Consider the following 21,377-nt stretch of genomic DNA (forward strand, 5'->3'; position numbering starts at 1 on the left):
TGGGAGGAATGCCCTTTTGAATATTGTGTGTGTCCTTGGCTTTGTTCTTTGGTGATTATTCCTTGTTATCTTCCTTTGCCACATCTGAAGTAGTAGGCATTTGAGGTTGCAAAACTTTTATAGCACTGTACCAGTTAGCATACATTTAGGGGCTGCACGGTTACTTAAAGTTCAGTTATAGAGTTTTATAGGCCAGTAATGTGGTTTGATGGTAAATCTGTCTCAAACATTTAATAGATTTCTATTCTGTTTTCTTTACGTCAGTACCATGTGATATTAACTACAGCAGAAGATCTCTTTTTGTCATATTTTTTTGAAATCAACTCATTCTCTTACTTCTCTCTCTACTAGGCCTTTTCCTTTCTCCCTGTGTTACCTGGCTACCTTGAGGGCAGCTGAAATAATAGGCTTGGGTGACATATCAGTCAAGATTTAACCAGAGAGGCAGGACAAGTAGGAGGTTTAATTATGCTAGATAGATAGATAGGTATATATTAAGAAATTTATTACAAGGAATTGGCTTACACAATTCTGGGGGCTGGCTAACAAATCTGAAATTTGTAAGGTAAGCAGTTGAAAAGGTAAGACTCAGGCAGGCTGGAACACATGGACATATGCTGAAGCTGTTCTCCATAGGCAATTAGAAAAGGAAGATCTGGTGAAGGGATAGCAGTTATAGACTCAGCTGGTATTTGGAGTCACATTTGTCAGGAAGAACCCAGTCTCTTTTAAGAGCTCAGCTGACTAGGTCCAGCTCACTAAGGATGATCACCCTAGCTTATTAGGGACTTTAATTATATCTGCAAATCCTGCCCCCCACCTCTAACAGCAGCACCTAGATTAGTGTCTGTCTGAATAACTGAGAGAAAGTATTTACCAAATGGCTGTTGCCCTTCTTTCCTCTTAGTTTACCCTAACCAACTTAACACATCAAAAATCATCATAGGTGGGAAAGAAACACTCTTTACCTGATCTTTGCTACTGTCTGACAAAGAATCTTTGAGGTCACAAAGTTAACTCCTTGTATTTGGAATGCAGAAACAACTGCCTTTCCCAAACCTGAGAGACCTCAAATTACTGGACTGTTACAGAGTAGGGTTTGCTACTGAGAGATCTTCTCTCAGTGGCACTATTTTTGTGTCTATCTCTGCTTACAAACTGCCTTATTCATAGTTGAGTTGATCTTTCTAGTTATTCTTTAAACAGCTAACACATCAATATTTTGAGTTTTTCTAATTGCTTTTCTTAGAGCTCCATACCTGGTAGTCATGTGATGTGCCCTACTCGTTATTGCAGGCAAGAGTTTTACAGGATTGTTTGCTACTGCATAAGACTTGCTGGCTTCCCAGCCTGATACGCTTCCTTGCTACCTGTCTTCTAAGCCTTATCAGAATTTTTAGGAATTTATTATTGCAGCATTCCACTACTAACTTACTGTATTAGTTACGGTATAGGATGTGTTATTTGAACAAAGAGACTCCAAAATACATGAAGTTCAAACAGGATAGATTATGTGGTAATCTGGGGGTAGTCCTTCAGGTCATTCGTAGATCTAAGTTTCTACTGTTTTGTTACACCATCCCTTAATCTGTGCTGTCTAGTATGGTAGTAACTAGCCATATGTGGCTACTGAGCACTTGAAATGTGGGTCTGGATTTTTAATTTTATTTAATTTCAAATTAATGTAATTTAATCATATGTGGCTAGTGGCTACCATATTGGAGAATCATCACAGAAAGTTTTATTGAATAGCTGTGCCTTAGAGTGTTGACTTCATCTACAAGTTCTAATCTGGCTTCCCAGCATTATGTCCATGTTTCACCCTATTGTGGGCTGAATTGTGTTTCCTCACAATTCATGCTGAAGCCCTAACCCCCAGTATCTCAGGATGTGACAGGTTAAATCAGGTCATGTGGGGTGTGCTCTAATCCAGTCTGAGAGGCATCCTTATAAGAAGAAGAAATTTGGACATAAAAAGAGACACCAGGGATGTGTACGCAGAGAGAAAAGGCCATGTGAGGACACAATGAGAAAATGGCCATCTGTAAGCCAAGGAGAGAGGCCTTAGGAGAAACCACACCTGCTGACACCTTGATCTTGGACTTCTAGCCTCAGTAACTGTGAGAAAATAATTTGCTGTTGTTTAAGCCACCCAGTCTATGTATTTTGCAAGGCAGCCCTAGCAAACTAATACACAGCCCATGAGAAATAAGAAATAGAAAAGTGAGCACAGATAGCTTCCTTTTAAGGAGTTGACCAAGAAATTGCAAACCTAACTTCCTGTTATATCCTGTTGGCCAGAACTTAGTTATATGTCCATACCGAGGACCTAGCTCTTGCTCTGTGGCCATTATACCCAGATATAACTTGTGGGAGAAGTGTTTTACTAAAAGAAAAAGGGGAGTGTGGATATTGGGGGATAATTAAAGACTTACACCAATATAATTCTAGGATTACATTGTCCTTATGGCCAGCAATATAAGAAAAAATGTCACTTCTGGTTCCTGAAATATTCTTTTTGGCCTAGTTTGGGTCATGTGTCCATTCCTGAGTCAGCAACTTCTACTACGGAAGAAGATATCTTTGTTCAGGCCTACATCATATCTTTCCGCTCCATCTTGGAGGTGGACTAGGAGAGGTCATTCCCACCTGAGCCTCATGGAATGGTTTCCCAAAGAGTGTTTCTATTGCCAGAAAGGTGAAGTAGGAGAGTGGGAAGGGAAAGGATACTGGACATAAGACCTCCAAATTATACCTTGAAACGTCCTACCTCTCTCCATCTTTGCTGCCATTACCCTAGCGCTGGCTATTATCTTACTTAGACTTCATAGCAGCCTCCTAATTTGATCTCCTAGTTCTCTCTTCTGGTCTCACCATACTCCATTTATTATTTATGCAACAACTAAGCTAATCTTTCTGAAATGTAAATTGTTATTTGACTTCTCATCGCTCTTAGAATAAAGCCCAAACTTCTAACTTGGCCTTAGGATGTTATATTGACTCCAATAAATGATTGTCTTTTGTCTCTTTTTCAGTATTTATATCTGTCGTTTGTTTTTCTTCTCTTATTGCATCAGATTTGAACAGGCCCAAAATGTTGAATAGAAGTGGTAATATAGGCTATCCTTATCTTTCCCTTGTTTTAATGGGAGTGCTGTTGGGTCACTATTAAGTATAATCCTTTATCAATTTAGTATATCTCTTTCTTTTACCCTACTAAATATTAGCAGAAATGTATACTGAATTTTATCAAATGCTTTTTTGGCATCTATTGAAAAGATCATTTCTTCCCTTTCCCTCCAATCTCTTCATATAATGAATTGCGATAATAAATTTCCTAATTACCTGTGTTTGAGATACTTATTATGATGTAATTTTCTTTTAACATACTGTTGGGTTTGATTTCATTAACCTTTTAATTTATATTTTCTATGGAGCTTATTCATTTCATATTAGATTTTCAAATTTATTGGGAGAAACTATAGATAATTTCCTTCTGACATCAGTCTTATAAAATTTGTGTTTTATAGGTTTAATTTATATGCGTCCCTTTTCCTTTCAATCGTATGTTGTATTTTTAACTGTTTTTGCCATTGAGTTGTTAGAAGTTTGATCAAGTGCTTTATTTGAACTCTTTATAGTCAAGTAATTTTTTAAGTGGCTTAAGTAATTTAGTGTGTACTTCTTAATTTTGTATAATTAAAACAATTTAATTGTTAACAACACAACAAAAGTTTTATTGTTTTAACCACTTAAGTGTATAGTTCAGTAATGTTAAGTGTATTCACATTGTTGTGTAACAGATCTTCAGAACTTTTTCATCTGGTAAAACTGAAATTCTATACTCATTAGACAGCAACCTTCCATTCTCCTTTCTGCCAACTCCTGGCAGCCAACATTCTACTTTCTGTTTCTATGAATTTGACTACTTTAGATACTTCATATAAGTAGAATCATATAGTACTTGTCTTTTTGTGACTGGCTTATTTCACTTAACATGACGTCCTAAGATTCATACATGTTGTGTCATGTAACAGGATTTCCTTCCCTTCTAAGACTGAATATCCCGTTGTATGTATATATACCACATTTTGTTTTATCCATATATCCATCGACGGACATTCGGGTTGCTTCCACCTCTTGGCTTATTGTGCCTGAATTTTTACACTCAATTCTTGTAATTCGAATTTATACTGGCTTTGGAGGAAGACATGAACTTAGTCTTATGTTTCCAAATAGTTAATCAGTTGATTTAGCTATTTCATCATCTATCCTTTCCCACTATTTGAAGTACTACCTTTATTTCATATATTTAGACAATAGAACAATAGACTGGGTTATATCTGCTCAGTATGTACATCTTTATATGTATTACATTTGTATAACCTTAAGGCCCACATACTAAAATTAGTTGTTTGTACTAAGCAATTTCCTGTGCTTTTTGATAAGTAGCTAACATCTGTAGGGTTTTATGGTTAACAAAATAATGTTCCATATTTTTCATCTTACTTAGTCAGTGGTCTTTTGAAATATATATATATATATATATATATATATATATATATATTTTTTTTTTTTTTACTGCCTGTTAAGCCTGTAAGCAGAGTTGGCTTCTTTCTTTCCTTTCTTCCCTCCCTCTTTTCCAGATTTCTACTAAAGAAGTAAAGGTGCCTTCAGCACCAGCATCTATACCATGTTCTTATTGATTTGTGATGTCATTAGTCTTAACTAGGCTGCCTTTGGGCTTGAACACCTCCATAACACTATTAGGGCAGGATCTACAAACTATAAATGTGTTTTAGTTCTCTTGCATTATCATTCCAGTGTTCTTTAGTTTTGTTTCAATATTTTAAAAATATATTTCAAATAAACCAGGAATAATTTAATACTTATGCAGTTGCTATTCAGGAAATGCCAAAATAGAAGAGCTGCTATATGCCCTGAGATAGATAAGTTTTAATTCTATTGAAGGGATGATACATCTTTTAAACTGAACCTATGCTAAAGTATGTAGCAAAGTTACCAAACTATGACTGATGTTTGATTATTTAATGTTGGTGGAGTCTTAAAGGGAGATTGCATTATCTTTTTTCTGTTTTTATTAAATCATGTAGGAAATGTAAATATAAATTGTGTACTTGTGTAAACAAATTTTTGTTTTGCATAAATGGGGTCATTATAAAAATATTATGAAAATTTCTTTTTAAAATTAGTGGTCTTATCATAGACTTTTCCCATATAAATACACTTATCGTTTATCTTATTCTTCTTAATGGCTGTGGAGTGTTCCCTTGTCAGGTATCATGACTCCCCTGGTTTTACTGAGTGTTTATAGCCAGTGTTTTGGCTGTGTCCAGTGTTCTACTACAAACAATACTGCAGTGGACTCTTTTTGATATGTATCTCTGTGTATGTATGTCTGTATTTTGGTAATATGTATTCCAATGGTGAAAGTGCTAGACCAAGGGTACATGGGTCTGTTTCTGTAACTCTCATTTTATTATCTGTATGAGCACTGTATTTTTTTAAACTACAGTGGTTTTGTAGTGGTTTAGTATGTTTTAGGATGTGCTATGTCAGATGTCAGCTTTCAAGCCCCATTAATATCGGTTCTCTGTGGATGTCACTCTGTTAGCTGCTTTACCCATTAAGAGCCAGATAAAATATCACCTCTTCCCTGAAAGTATTCATAACACTTAGAACATTGGGTAATTATAACCTCAATAACTAATATTTTAATAACTAGTATTTTAATGAGTGCTTACTATATACCAGGCACAGTTCTAATTGCTTTATGTATAGTATCTCATTTAACCCTCACAACTCTAAGAGGTAGATAATATTATTATCCACAGTTTGTAGTTGAAAAAAAAATCAAGGAAATGAGTAACTTACTCAAGGTCACAGTAAATGATGGAAATAAGATATAAACATGGGCAGTCTCACATCAAAGTCTGCTTTTTTTTAACTCCTGTAGTTCACTGCCTCCCTACTACTCTTTCATGGTCTCCCTAGTAATTGCTCCAGAGATGTTTTGTATAAATTGTAGAACTCACTAGCTTATTTCACGTTGCATTTTGGTCACATGTTGCATTTTGGTCATCTTTACAGATCTGTGTGAATGACATCTTTGTCTAATTTATGACCTACCCTGGGTCATTGTATGTAAGCAGTAATAGTCCTGGTACGTTTAAGAGTTGGTTAGAACACCAGATTATAAAACTGCACCCCACCCCTTTCAAAAAAAAAACTTTATTGGAGTGTAGTTAATGTTGCTCTGTTCTGTTACATCTTGTTGTTTCCCTAACTCCATCTTGGGAAAAATTCATGTGATTGATCTTGAGATGGATTTCATAGATTGTGAGTGAATCATATACTATTCTTCCCCTTTTCTGGAACATCAAATGAAAATAGATACCTTGTAGATGACCTCTTTTATAGTAAGTTCTTAAAATGTGAAGTGAGAAGAATGCTGTCTTAGACCCTACTACATCTCTTAATTCATGCTGTCACGTAAGTGTGAGATGCAAGCTAAATCTCTCAGAGCCTCACATAAAAGGGACATCATAATACCTTCTTTTGGTGGGGGTCAGATGAGCTAATTGTGTGAAAACATTTGTGAACTATAACAGTCTCCGTAAATACTAGTTTTTAAAACTGAAGTTTGAGGAAGAATGGAGAGTGTTGTAAAAATGGGGTTACTGACTAGCAATATGTTTGGCTGTTTTTAAAAAATACAATTTAAAATCTGTAAGTTAGAAAAATCTGACTGTTTTATTTTCTTTCCTGACTCCACTTAATTTGTTTATTTTATTGAATTCATAGACTGCCAGTAAAACTCTTCGGCTGTAATTGTGCATGTGGGTTAATTTATTTTAGGTGGAGCCATTGTTAGCATAGGAAGTGGGATTCTGTAATGAAGATTCCACAAATAATAGTTGTGTGGGTTAGATGATCTTTTAGGATTATATTCTGGATTCATTAGATCTTTAGTATTTAAATAGAATATATTCTTAAATTCCCCCAGAATTTAGAGTTTTTTACTATTTAATCATACTGTTAATAAAGAGGAACAGATAAGAGTAATGGGGAAGTCAGCATCCTTTTCTTACTCTTTTATCTCCTTTTCTGGGAATGATGAGGCAAACCGTATTTCGGTGACTTCTCTGCTGTAGGCTTAGCAGGTGATTCAGTCGTTCTAGATAAAATGGCAAAGTATCAAAGCAAAGATCTGACCATGCTGTTTTCTTAAGTCTCAGAACTTTTTTTAAAAATAAATTTATTTATTTTATTTATTTATTTTTGGCTGCATTGGGTCTTCGTTGCTGTGCACGGGCTTTCTCTAGTTGTGGCAAGTGGGGGCTACTCTTCGTTGTGTTGCGTGGGCTTCTCATTGCGGTGGCTTCTCGTTGTGGAGCATGGGCTCTAGGCATATGGGCTTCAGTATTTGTGGCACGTGGGCTCAGTAGTTGTGGTTCGCGGGCCCTAGAGCTCAGGCTCAGTAATTGTGGCGCACTGGCTTAGTTGCTCCACGACATGTGGGATCTTCCTGGACCAGGGCTTGAACCCGTGTCCCCTGCATTGGCAGGCAGATTCTTAACCACTGCGGCACCAGGGAAGCCCCTTAAGTCTCAGAACTTTGAAAACATATCCCTAACTTACTTTGTGGATTGTTCTTTCATTTGTACCTTCCCTTCCTTTTTTTTTCTTACTCTACCCAGTATTACCACCTCTCAGTCCAAGATCCTCTCCACTATTCGACCCAGGTTTCTGGCTCCAACCCAAACTCTGGTACTGAGTTCTCTTAGTCAGAGCCGTGTTCTGGAATATATTTTAAGTTGTTAATGTGCTCTAGGTATGTGGGAGGTGTTTTCATATGTAGAAGTTCTTACCTACTTTAGCCTTATCACCAGATCCTCTTATCTTGTATGCCAAGACATAAAAAACATGGGCTTGGTATTGCAGCTTTTGGGTTTTGTTTCCCATGGAGCCCAGAAGAATAGCAAGGGGAGCCATTCATTGGCTTAGACAGCCTTGAATGTTAAGATTCATAAATCTTAATCAAGTACTGAGGGCTTCTGACCTTACTACTAGAAGCAGAAGTTTCCCTGAAAATCTTAATTGAAGGGTCAGATTCCAATTTCATTGAACCCCAGGCATGTGAATACTTGGCAATTTCTGTGCCTGACGTAAAATTACATTCCATTATGAAATAATCCATTGCCTTTGTATTTGTTTTCCAACATTTCTCCTGGAAAAAAAGCATTATATGGAAAGAGTTTAAAATCAAGTTGGGAAACTTTTGCATCCTGCTTTAATACTTTGTGACTTTGGGAAAATTGCTGTTTAACCTCATTTTTTTCATCCCTGTTGGGACTAATAATTTTTTCTAACAGTTTTTCTAAAGAATGGAGATAATGTCTATATCTAGTACACTGTCTTGTATGTTGGAGGTATTCATTACTTAGTTTTTTTGTATTTAATTGTTAAATGTAATTCTTGAATGAAGTTGTCATTGTTCTTTTCCAGTCAGGAGCAGTTTTCTTTACCTTTTTTAGGTCATGGATTTTAGTTAGATTCTGATGAAAACTGAGGACCCTTTCTCCCTCAGATGTACTTAAATATATACATACAGCATTTTGCAGATTGTTTCAGGAGGATAGAACTTTTGAGGCATAGGTCTATGAACCGTGAATTATTTACCTTAGGTGACGAGTACTGGATTTCACCTTTCATCCACTGAGGAGTTCAATGACCTTCTGTGCTTTTTATCACCTCTAAAATTAAAAAGTAAACAACCCCTTCCATACCTCTCCTCAAATAATCATATCAAAGCTAAAGAATTTTTCTTCCAGAAGTTGATACTATATAACCTTTCAGAGAGTTTTCTTTGGATATATAATAGATTAGAACATTTTAAATCACTACCAGTCTTTCCTCCTTTGTTCTTTTTGAAACCATTGGAATCTTGACTCAGAGAAAAAACTAGTTAAGAGATAATTGGTTTCTATATATGCTTTTCTTCCCCTAGAGGTATGAAGGATGTCTTAGGGAATGATAGGATGTACTTAATAAAGTTTATAGCTATTTCCTCATTCTGTGTTTTACACCAAACTATAAAGCTTTAATTGTATTTCTTCTGGCTTATTTTACAATTTTTGTCTTAACTTTCCTTTTAAATATGGTGCATTGAGCACATTCCTTTAACTTTCTTTCTTCCCAACATCCCACTTATATTGTTTAAAGATTGAACTAAACCACAGTTTTGAAAAGCAAGGAACAAATGTTATTACATTGGTCAAACTACCTTAAAGAGGAGTAAAAGGACCTCATTAGCTCTGTAGCTTTATGTGTGCTTGGATGTGTGTGGGGAAGGAGGGGAGAAGATCCATCTTTAGGCATGGATAAGTCCATATTTGAATAATATCATCAGTACTGGTTTTCTTTCAACATTTTAGTCTCTCTTTTCTTCTGTATTAGTTTTATTTTCAGCCAGGCAAAGATGGCTGCCAGAGGAGAGGGGGGGATGGGATATTCTAGCCAGACCTGGGTCATGTGGCCACCCCAGTGGTAGCTGGGAAGACTCACCTCCACCCAAATCACATGTAATATTTTCCCCACGGACAAGAGGGATTATATTACTAGAAAAAGGGACCGGGGAGAAAGCATGTTGAACAGTAAAATTACAGTTGACAGTCCACTACAGGTACCATCAGAGGACAAGAAATTATGAAGAAGATAGGAAGTTCATGGGATTGGATTGACAGCAAAATCTCAAAGGAAACTGGAACTAAAGATACCAGAGGTAAGCTCAGATTTTCCTAGGGGAACCTCAGAAAGACTCCAAGCTTGGAGTCAGCAAGTACAGAGAACAGTAGTGGGCAATTGGGTAATAATCAAGAATTTTTTAAAGAACTATTTTCCAAAGTGCTGTGTTAGTTGGACCTCCTTCTTGCCCTTTCTCCAGTCTTAACAGCCCTCGTGGCAGTCATGCCTGCCCTCAGGCCTGAAGTCTAAGAACTGTTCTCTTTTAAGAAAGTAGATGAGCAATTCAGTAGGACATCTGAGGTGTTGGCACCTGAGAGAGAAGCAGAGGCACTGAGGCATGCCTCTTCAGAGAAAAGCAGTTTTGGCGGATCCCAGCAAGTTTAACTTCCTGTCTAGGTACCTTTCTGGGATACCTGCTTAAATAGTACTACCCTCCCATTTAAGGGAGACACCATTTGGGAAAACAAATTCGAACAACCTCAGAGAGAGCTAAAAGTAATCTTTTGTATGCCAATGTAAACAGACAGACAATTGAGGAGAATAAAGATGGAAGAGGATTAAGATGAAAGAAAGAACAGCTGACCTCAGATAAAATTCAGAAGAAAACTTCAAAGAAAAAAAAGTGTAATATGTATTTTACTAAGATTCAGGAACCTGTTGCAATGATTAATCATAGTTTCATTGAAAAAGTGGCAGAGAACCAGAAAAGATTTTGAAAATTATGAAGATAAATTTTAATGGATGGGTTAAATAACAATTTAGCATGAATCAAGACTGAGTTGTTGATTTGGAGCCAAAGAGGAGGAACTCTGTATATGTGAAGAAAAAAAAAAAAATCTGGAAAAATTGAGAGAAAAAGAGTATGGAAAATACATCACAAAGTTTTCATATCTGTAAATATGAGTTCTAGAAGTAAAGAACAGGAAGGTGGAAAGGAGAAAAATATTGAAAGAAATAATTGAAGAAATTTCATGAGCCAGAGAAAGATAATGAATTTCAGATTAAAGGAACCCATCTAATACTACACAGGATGAATGGAAAAAGACCTATATCTAGACACATCTGGCAAAATTTCAGAACTCTAAGGATAAAAAGAAAATCCTCAGTTACTGCTAGAGATAGGGAATAAAAAATGGAAAATCAAATAACTGAGTTCTTAGCAGCCATGCTGAATGCTTAAAGATAGTGAAGCAGTATTTTCATCATTTGGGGGAAAATGTTGAACTTAAATTTTTTATACTTAACCACATTATTTATCATATGAGGACAAGTATATTTTTATATTTAGAAAAACTGTGTACTTTATATGAAAATATTTGAGATACTATAATACAGTGGAAAATATAATCCACGATAGAGGATATGGTGGTAGGGCAGTGTCGGGGGGGAGGAAACTGGTAGCTACAGTGGCAGTCTTGGGCCTTCAAAAAGAACCAAAGAGAGCTAGAAGAAAATTCAATTGCTGCCACTCTTAGAAAACATGGACAATTCTATTTCAACCAGTAATGTCTAAATGATATAAAATTACATTCTCTTCAGTGATTAGTATTTACTTAGTCACATTATAAATGCAATTAATTAATTTTTAGTTTTTAGAATCAACCTAGAAAATATATAAAATAGACTTGATTATAGTTATGGAATAGTTAAGGAGTATAGTTATAAACCTTTATAATATAAAAATAATATAACCTATAAAATTGGGAGATAGAGGGCAACAAAGGAAGGGTTAGTGCTCATTTCTTCAGTGGACAGTCAGTTAATAGATAGCACATAAAAATTGGTAAATCAGGGCTTCCCTGGTGGCGCAGTGGTTGAGAATCTGCCTGCCAATGCAGGGGACACGGGTTTGAGCCCTGGTCTGGGAAGATCCTACATGCCGTGGAGCAACCAGGCCTGTGAGCCACAACTACTGAGCCTGCGCGTCTGGAGCCTGTGCTCCGCAACAAGAGAGGCCGCGACAGTGAAAGGCCCACGCACCGTGATGAAGAGTGGCCCCCGCTTGCCGCAACTAGAGAAAGCCCTCGCACAGAAATGAAGACCCAACACAGCCAAAAATAAATTAATTAATTAATTAATTTTTAAAAAAATTGGTAAATCAAGAAACAGAAGTAAAATGGTGTTAAAGTTAAGCTTGAAACCGCACTAGAAGTCAGTTAACAGCGTTAACAGTGTATTGCCATTTTGTTTCAGGCCAGTAACAAAAAGACTTACTGTTCATCTTGTGCCTTTGTGGCCTTTGAATTTTTTAAAAATCGCACTTTAATGCATCATATTTATAATATTAAAAAGATTGCAGATGTGTTGCATTTACTCACTTAGATAATACTTTTATTTATAAAGTGCCATTCCAGGACCACATGGTTTTTAGAAATTCTGTGAGGTAGAAATGGAGGGCATATGGAAATTAATTCCAGGAAATTGGAAAGTTGCATAGAATACAAATATGAATATTTTTATGTAAGATGCGTAATTATTTCTTGACTGGCTTACACTCTTGATTTTGTATGTCAATTCCAGAGTCCTTTCCATGATTCTTTTTAAAAAAAAAGTTTGTTAAAAATTTGGATGTATGGGAAAATTCTGAGTCCTTCTTCCCACCAGTGCCTTTAAATAAGATGACATTTTCTCTGACATACTGAAGACTGGGATTAGAAGCCTGGTTTTTCCATAAGAAGAAAGGCATGTGATCAAGGAGAGCTACAGCTACTGGAGGCAGGGTATATCTTCTGGAAGAACTGGAAGAAAAGATGGGAATAGAGATGGCCTTTCTTATCCTTCTAAAGATAGGGCTTATCTTATGTCCCTAGCTGGACAATATTTGTTGAATGAAAGAATTTATTTTGATGCCACTTCAACTTAAAGGTAGGTTGGCATCCTGTTTCTACTGTACATAGGTAAAATGTTTTTTGAAAGCCTAATTTTAGGAGTGTTGCATCAGAAACATCTTTTGGGAAGCACATTGCTAATTGTATGTTTTTCATATTTGATTTTAAAAATCATAAAATATTATGCTGTTATATGCCTTTAAGTACTGAGAGTGTAAACTGCCAAGACCCTAAGACCTAAGTACACTATCTATAATGATTCTACTTAAATTATACATAGTTTTCTAGGCAAGCTGGAGTGCTTAAAAAGAAATCAAATTATGCAAACATATACCCTTAAAATAACTTATGAGAAATACTTTAAAAACTAAGCATTTTACTGGAAATTGTGGAATTTGTGTTAGAGAGAGAGATGGTTTACCTGAGCGTACAAAAATGAATATTAAAGTATGAAATTATATTTGGCAATTCAGTTATGCTTTTAAACATTTTGTAAGTTATTGGTTTTTTAGTGGCTACCCTTTAAAGAATATTAACTGCCTTCACTGAGAGACATTGGCATATATGTTCTTGAAGAGGATGGGAATTGTCAAGTAATTGTAAATATAGTTGACTCTGTTAAGAAATTGATGAAAGAGCTATTGAAAGATATGAATGTGAGTTAAATTTGGTTTCATAAAACATAGTAGTGGTTTCATAAAACATGCTAGTGTTTATCTATTACACACAGAAAAGTTGTTATATATTAACTTCTGTTTTCTTATCTGGTGTTAGTTTTTGTTAGATTTGGTAGTAAAACTGAATATCTGAAATTTGTGGGGGAAGTTGAAAGTAATGGTAACATTGCTTCTAACGTGGCTGTGTTGTGAGATATCTTCATGATGACCAAAGAGTCACAGTTACATTGAATGAAATCAGTATTTCTTTATATATATGTATATATATATGGGGTTTGTGTTGGGATCTCTGGTCAGGATCAGGTTAGTGGAAAAGAGGCCCCATTTTACAATTTTTGGCCTAGTTTTTTGAGGATATAGACAATTTAATGTAATATATTTCTTAGGAGACGGAATTATGAGTCTGAAAGAGTACTTGCAGTAATTGCTTGCAGGCAAACCTTTCCAGATTTGTTATGAATAGACTAGGCTAGAAACAGCAGAGTGGTAATTGGCATCATGAGAAACCAGACTGATTGGAGCTTGCTGCCAGCAACTCCAGGCCATCAAGCAACCAGAGAAGGAGTTGAGATTGCAAGGTTCCTTGGGTAGTTTTTGCATCCTGATTATTTTCCGTGCCTTTGATACTGTCTTAAGTGACCTAGAGCTGTTTCTTGTATCCCCTAGAGCAGGGGTCCCCAATCCCTGGGCCGCGGACCACTACCTGTCCCTGGCCTGTTAGGAACCCAGGCCGCACAGCAGGAGGTCAGCGGTGATGGAGCGGAGCTCCATCTGCCACTTCCCTTCACTCCCCATGGCTCACATTACCGCCTGAACCATCCCCCCCCCACACTGCCAGGTCCTTGGAAAAATCATCTTCCACGAAACCGGTCCCTGGTTCCAAAAAGATTGGGGACCGCTGCCCTAGAGTAGGACATTCGTCCTTCCAGAAGGTAGAAATTGGTTACTCAAAAAAATTGGCTTTGGACTTGTCTTGTTGTAATTTGCATTTTTATCCCCAGTCTCTCTACTATCCCCACCACTGTGCTTGTGGGGTTGGGGTAGGGAGGTAGGCTGTGTGTGTGTGTGTGTGTGTGTGTGTGTGTGTGTGGTATATTTATTTTTGTTGGTAGATACTTGTTGCTTTGGAACAGAAGAAATTGAGAGCACTGTACTATCAGTAGATTTAGCCTATTTGAAACAAAACCAAAAAATGTTGAAGTAAGTTATTCCTATTATATATGTACTTGTTTATTTTTATTTGAAATGTTGTACAGAGAAATTTGGGAGGTGAATGCTGTCTAAAAACAATAAAAATCTTGTCAATTTTGTATACATAGAACCTATTGTGAAATACTAGGAAAAGAATGAATTCATGGTGTGACCTAGCATCGGTAGAGACAAGTGCAAGTGTCCAGCAGGCACAACTGTAATTGGAGATGTGAAAAGAGGGAAAGCTGTTTTGTTTCTTACTTTGCTTAGTCTGTTACTTACATTTGGACAAGACTGTGGTTGTATTTAATTCTATACATGGGACACATCTGGATGAAATATTTGTTTAAATATAATAATACTTTCTGTACTGTCCTGAATGGAGGTTTGAGTTTTATTTATTACTTAGATTAAAGAAAAATGGAAAGGGACTGTATATCAGAGAAGATGAAAAAATCATTGCAGATTTTGATTTTAGACTTTGAAAATCAGGATCAAGTTTTTCTAGATTATAGACTCTTGAAGGTGTAGTAACTATTTGTCATTCTATATCCATTGTGTAGTATAAAGCCTGTCACCTAGTAAGCACTCAGTAAATATTTGCATAAATGAATGATCAAAATAGTAATGATGATCTTTCAAAAGAAAGTTTACTAGGACCTTGTTACAGCATTAGCCTTGAGAAAAATTTTATTTAAGCAATAAATATCCTTCCTCACATTTAGAATATACTAATGGATGGCCTTTGCATGATTTTATGTATTAGGTTATAATTTTATATATCCTTACTTAATCCCTTGTTACCTAAGCCTTTTAGGTGTTCCTCACATATCTAGAAGCCTGTCCAACTATTTACATTTATTTTGGAGGTTCTGGTGAAGTTTTAATCATTCTTATTTTTAAACATTATCATCAAAATTAGACCTGGGATACATGTCAAGAAACTGTGATAGAAGCTGTTTAGTGCTCTTTGTGTTAACAAAAACCTATCTTCTTCGTCTTAGTTTGCATTCGATTTTTTTTCCAATAATGACGGAAGGATTACTTTAGAAATTTGTGCTTTAAAAATGAATAGTTTGAAATAAATGTGGAAGGCAAACAAATGAACACCCAACAGTATTTTATTAATTTAGTTTAGTAAGAATATACCCAAAGAATTCTGGATCTTTATAATACTAAATTCCGGCAGAAACTTCACAACTTAGTTAAAGAGTCCATTAAACCTGGATGGAATTTGTATTTAACAGAAGTAGATTTTTTAAAAGTGTCGTTTGACTCACCATTCTTCTCTCTTCTCCAAGTACATACATATAGATAGAATCTGCATTGTGGCTCCTTATTTTGTTTTTTGTTTTTTTTTGTGGTAAATAAATTCTTAATCTGTCAGGGAATGAATGTGTTTTTTTGTTAAGGGGACAGAAGTTAGATGAGAGGAGATGTAATTTGCATTTGCAATTCCTTGAAAAGTGGAAATGATGAGGGAGTAAGGATAAATCTAGATACATGTTTTAAAACATGCTTATTTCTGATCTGGGTTTCTCTTAATAGATTTTGTATCATTAATACTTACTATTTGTAGGGAAGCAAGCAGTCTCATTCACTGTCAGAGTGTAAATTCAACCTTAGAGGGCAATTTGGTAACATAAAGTTTTAAATAAAGTTTTAAATACATGTACCCATCAAGAAATTTACAGTACAGTTATATTCAGGTATGTGCAGAGTATGTGTGCCCTTTTGTTGGGCATGTTCATTGCAGTATTGTGAAATGTTGAAGCAATACAAATGCCCATCAAAAGGGAACTGATTAAATAAATTATAGTACAGTTTTTTAGTGAAAATTTGAGCAACTATCACAATCAAAGAGAGAGAGATACATATACTAATCTGAAACAATCATGGAGTATTACGTTTTTAAAATGGAGATGAAGAAAAGTATGCACAATATGCTTCCATTTGTATAAAAAATAATCTACACTAAGATATGCTTTATATATGTAGGTTATTTCTGGAAGAATACACTAGTTGTGCTTTTAGGAGTTGGTGAGAGATAGGTTTACTTTTCCCTATGTTCTCTTTTATATAGGAATGTTTTCCATGTACATGTATTACTTTGCAGATAAAAACCATAGTTTAAAAAAAAGAAAAGAAAGTAATCTGTGGTGGTAATGAAAAGAATATTACTGTGCTACATTAGACATATATCGAGGGCTTCACTGGTAGCGCAGTTGTTAAGAATCCGCCTGCCCATGCAGGGGACAAGGGTTTGAGCCCTGGTCCGGGAAGATCCCACATGCCACGGAGCAACTAAGCCCGTGCACCGCAACTACTGAATCTGCACTCTAGAGCCTGTGAGCCACAACTACTGAAGCCCACGTGCCTAGAGCCCATGCCCACGCACCTCAACAAAGACCCAACGCAGCCAAAACTAAAATAAAACAAATAAATTAAAAAAAAAAAAAAGACATACATCGAGAACCCCCAGTCATATTGTGGCATGATTTGGTTTAGGAGAAATATAAGGTAAATTCATGGGGGTAGAGTTATTTTAATAATGTATATAGGGTATCAGAAATTTGACCAGATTTTGTTAGCCTTTTAATTTAAATTCTGTTTAACTCTTTAATGTATGTATGCCACTTATGCTTGGTCCAGGCTATTTTACACTTCTGCTAAAATATAACTTACAGAGTAGAAAAGAGAAAAATAGAGATGTTATAAAGTAATGACTACATTTCACACATTTTGAGAGGTGAAGTTGGTTCAGATTTTGTTTTTCTAGTAGTTTGTTTTTATGTAGGTGGGTGAAATAATTATATTTATGCCACAACCAATTATTTGTCCTTGTTTTGTTTGAAAATGTGGATTTTGAAAAGTCTTGCCCTTCCCTAAATAGAAAAAAAATATTTGATGGGAGCAGAATTTCTTTACAAGGAATATTTGATTGAAAAAAAAATGTTTTATGTGGAGGAACAAACATCAACAAAATGTTAAACCATACAAAATAGGGTTGTTTGCTTGTCAACATATTTCTCTGTGTGTGTGTGTGTGTGTGTGTGTGTGTGTGTGTGTTTGGTTTTCTTGCTCCTTGTTCAAAGAAATCAGTGCTGGTCCTAAATAAAATTGTAACTTTCAGAAGATTCCTTTATGCAGTCTTGGTATTTATTAAGCTTCTTCTGTCCTTTCCCCCACTTTTTATGGGAGGCTTTTCTCTTCACTTTGGACGTTTGAATCTTCTTATTGTAGTAAGTATTTTCCTTTATGAATTAAGTTACTTATATCTGTGAGTTTGTGTTTGTTTGCATAACTGTTAGTAGGTTAACTGTCATTTATGCTTTAATGCTTTTGCCATAGGTGAAAATTAAAGATTTTGAAATCCATTTTAGGCAAATGGGAAAACAGGTTTTTTTGCCTACAAATTGAGGTTGAACTAGAAGGAAAGTGGCTTACTATTAGGATGTAGGGTCTTATAGCAGATGTATATGAATCTCCTTTCACACACCCTTTTGCCCAAAGTATCCTATGCTGTGGCATAGATCCTCATATTAACAAAAGAACCAGAAAATAAAATTAAGAATAAATAATTACTTTTCTGTATAACAAAGAATTACAGGGAGTTCCCTGGTGGCGCAGTGGTTAAGAATCCGCCTGCCAGTGCAAGGGATACGGGTTCAATCCCTGGTCTGGGAAGATCCCACATTCCATGGAGCAACGAAGCCCGTGCGCCACAACTACTGACCCTGTGCTCTAGAGCCCGCAAGCCACAACTACTGAGTCTGCGTGCCACAACTACTGAAGCCCGCGCGCCTAGAGCCCGTGCTCCTCCACAAGAGAAGCCACTGCAATGAGAAGCCCGCCCACCACAATGAAGAGTAGCCCCCGATCACCACAACTAGAGAAAACCTGTGCTCAACAACGAAGACCCAACGCAGCCAAAAATAAATAAATAAATTTATTTAAAAAAACAACAATAGAAATTCTCAAATATAGAGTCTGTTTATATTTAACATTTCTAATATCTTATTTCAGTGACCTAAAGATAATAGTCACAGAACACATGTTCTTGTCATCAGAAATAATTCCTAGTGGTAGCAATAATTTAAAAGGGATTAAGATACAAAACTGAATATCAGATGATTCCTCTATTCATGCATTTGTTATTTAATCAACAAATACTTAAGTCCTTGCTCTATGCCAGAGACTGTGCTGGCCCTGGGTATACCTTGGCAAACAGAGCATTGCCTGCTTTCATCAAGCTTGTGATCCGTAAGGGAGAGACATGATAAATGATATATAAATATCTGTAATTCTGTAAGAAAGCCATAATCACATCTTTATTAGTAAAAAGTTAACAGTATATGTCAGAAAACATAAGGGAAGCACCATATAATCCTAGAACAGGAGGGAAGGAGACAGTGAATGGTTTGATTGATTTGAACCTTAGGGGGCCCGATTTCTTGTCAGAGTTGGAAAGCCTGTTCTTGGCTTATGGGAAATAAGAATGTATGAACATATGAGTTCCTTGAACTCAAATCTACCATTACTTGCTTCTGTTGGAAGAAGGTTTGAGAAACAGAAATTTCGTTGATGACTTCTCCTAAGGATGAAGCAGTTTATTTGAAGTATGGAGCGGATTGAGCTGGAAGGAGGAAAATAGTAAGATCAGTTTTCTAGTTATTCATAAGCTGTGTCTTAACAATGGACATTATTTTGTTTGAGAACCTCCAAATACCAGACACACTCATACATAAATGAAAGCACTGTATATGGTCTGAGGGAAAACATTTTTAATATCATTTGTTTTCCATTAATTTCACACATCCTTTGAAGTCAGACCATTCTGGGTTTGAATCTCAACTCTGCTATATAACTGTGTATTGTCTGCGACTTGATTTTCTCATCTGTAAAATGAGGGTCATATCATCTGGAGGAAGTATAGTAGATGGTTCAGAGGACAGACTCTGGAGTCAGGTACCTGGGTCCAGATCTTAGCTTCTTAACTTAATTAGCTTAGTTGTGAGTAAGTTGGGGAAGTTGCTTAACTTCTGTGTACTTCAGTTTCCAGAATGGAGATAATAATAGTAGCTACCTTTCTTTTAGGATTATTGTGAGATTTAATGAGTTAATATATACAAGGCACTTAAAATGGTGTATCACATATAGTAAGCACAAGGTAATTATTAATGTTATTATTTTGAATTATTATCATCTAAGGTATTGTGAGGGTTAAATAACATGTTTATTTGAAAAGCAATGACTTGTATATTGCCTGACACAGTGAGGATGTCTCCTAAATATCAGAAACTGAGTAGTAGATACTTTATCTCATTTAATCTTCTTATAAACCTGTTTAGAAGAAATTTTATCTGTTTTGTTGACTGTACCCAGGACAGTTTCTGATATACAGTAGAAAATCCATTGTTGAGTGAATGTTATCCCTTTTTACAGATAAATAAACTAAGGCCCAAGAGAATGACAGAATCTTTCTACTAAAACATGGCATCACTTTGAGGAGACATTACTGGAAAGGCCATTCATATCATCACTTAGATTTGACCATATGTGAATGGTCTTTCCTGTCATTTTCCTTTCCTTTAAAAAATTCACTTTCTCTAGTTAGGTTAGGAAAATTTAGACTAGAAGAACTGTTCACCTTAGAGTTATAATTAGATTGGTTAACCTCATTGAGGGATCACTTCAAGTTCAGTTTGTATAGCACTCTCACAAGTACAGGGTTATTTTGTTAATACTGCAGAGCACAAAACATTGTTCCTCTCCCATTGCATTTTCTGTATTATATATTATATAAGGAAGAAATTTGACAAAGTAAAAAATTTTACTAAACTGAGGCTCAATTACAGTGATAAATATAAAATTAGCTCTACTGTTACTCACCCACTTTGCTATTTAATGATCCAGAAACAGTGTTTCTGAATTTCATTCATCTGAAATATTTTAGTCTCTTGTGGTATTTATGATAAGGTGGGGGGAGGCCAGTTCCTTGGTTAGTAAATTAAGTTAAAGACATTCCTAGAAAATGCATATAACCGTGATGTGTTATGGCTTGCTTCAGTGATTGTAAATCTGTTGAATGTTAATCTCATTTCTCTTAGATATTTCCAAACAGATTAGTTTATAGAAAACCAGTTTACCATTAAAAAACTACATTAAATTATTATTTTTGGTACCCTCAAGTCAGCACCTGTAATATATGTGTTAAATAATACATATGGCTGATGTAACAAATTCCTAATTTGGTATTACCTTGCCTCCTTCTTTGCATATTTAATACAGCCATTAATCTTACTACAAGGCTTTACTAAGGATAAATTGCTACGTAACCCACTTCAACCTCTTTTGTTCAACCAGAAAGCCAGACGTGTTTAAATAGGTTTTTAAAAAATACATTATTACTTCTTTTTTGAAATTTTAGAGTTTTAAAATTTGAAATGGTAAAATAAGAGACTTTATTTTGCTTGTTGAAATTACTTGACAGAAGTTTGCTTTGGAATAGAGCTTCTGTATCTTTAAAAAATACACAGTGAGTCACCCCCTGCTCTTTTGGTAGATGCCTGGCTAGTGAACAGCTAAGCTGCTTTAGGCATGTAATAGAACATTCCATTTCCTGTTCCCTTGCTGACACAGAGGAGTGTTCCTGCTGGCAATGATCTAATCATAGTGCAGTAAGAAACATGGCAGTTTGATAAAACATGGTGGAGACAGCGGCTGAAATGGAAGCATATGTTCTAGAAGACATTCTTGAGGTAGGGCTAGGTTTGTAAATGAAATGAAAGTTGAAATCTGAACAAAGAAATCTTATCTGCCGGAATTATTTTACAGATGAATAGATAAGAGGAGAGAGCAAAGAGAGGCAGAGCATAAAAGCAAGATACGGTCAGACCTTATTCTGTGTGAG

The 21,377-nt window shown here is 35.7% G+C and overlaps 1 protein-coding gene across 19 annotated transcripts in view; it reads left to right on the forward strand.

Moving 5' to 3' along the window:
- Positions 1-21,377, forward strand: part of ANKRD17 (ankyrin repeat domain 17) — a 250,560-nt gene that overhangs the window by 12,062 nt on the left and 217,121 nt on the right. For 2 of the 19 annotated variants that reach the window (XM_082390036.1, XM_082390037.1), the window contains exon 1: positions 17,864-21,225. The exons of 15 other annotated variants lie outside the window; for them this stretch is intronic. In XM_082390036.1, the coding sequence (XP_082246162.1) occupies positions 21,172-21,225 (54 nt within the window). In that variant the 5' untranslated portion in view covers positions 17,864-21,171. Of the gene's footprint in view, positions 1-17,863; positions 21,226-21,377 lie in introns of those variants that run through there. 2 more of the 19 variants (XM_082390042.1, XM_082390043.1) reach the window with 2 other exon arrangements.

Source organism: Balaenoptera borealis (genome assembly GCF_965194805.1).
Source record: "Balaenoptera borealis genome assembly, chromosome: 4".
In the NCBI taxonomy this organism is placed as follows: domain Eukaryota; kingdom Metazoa; phylum Chordata; class Mammalia; order Artiodactyla; family Balaenopteridae; genus Balaenoptera; species Balaenoptera borealis.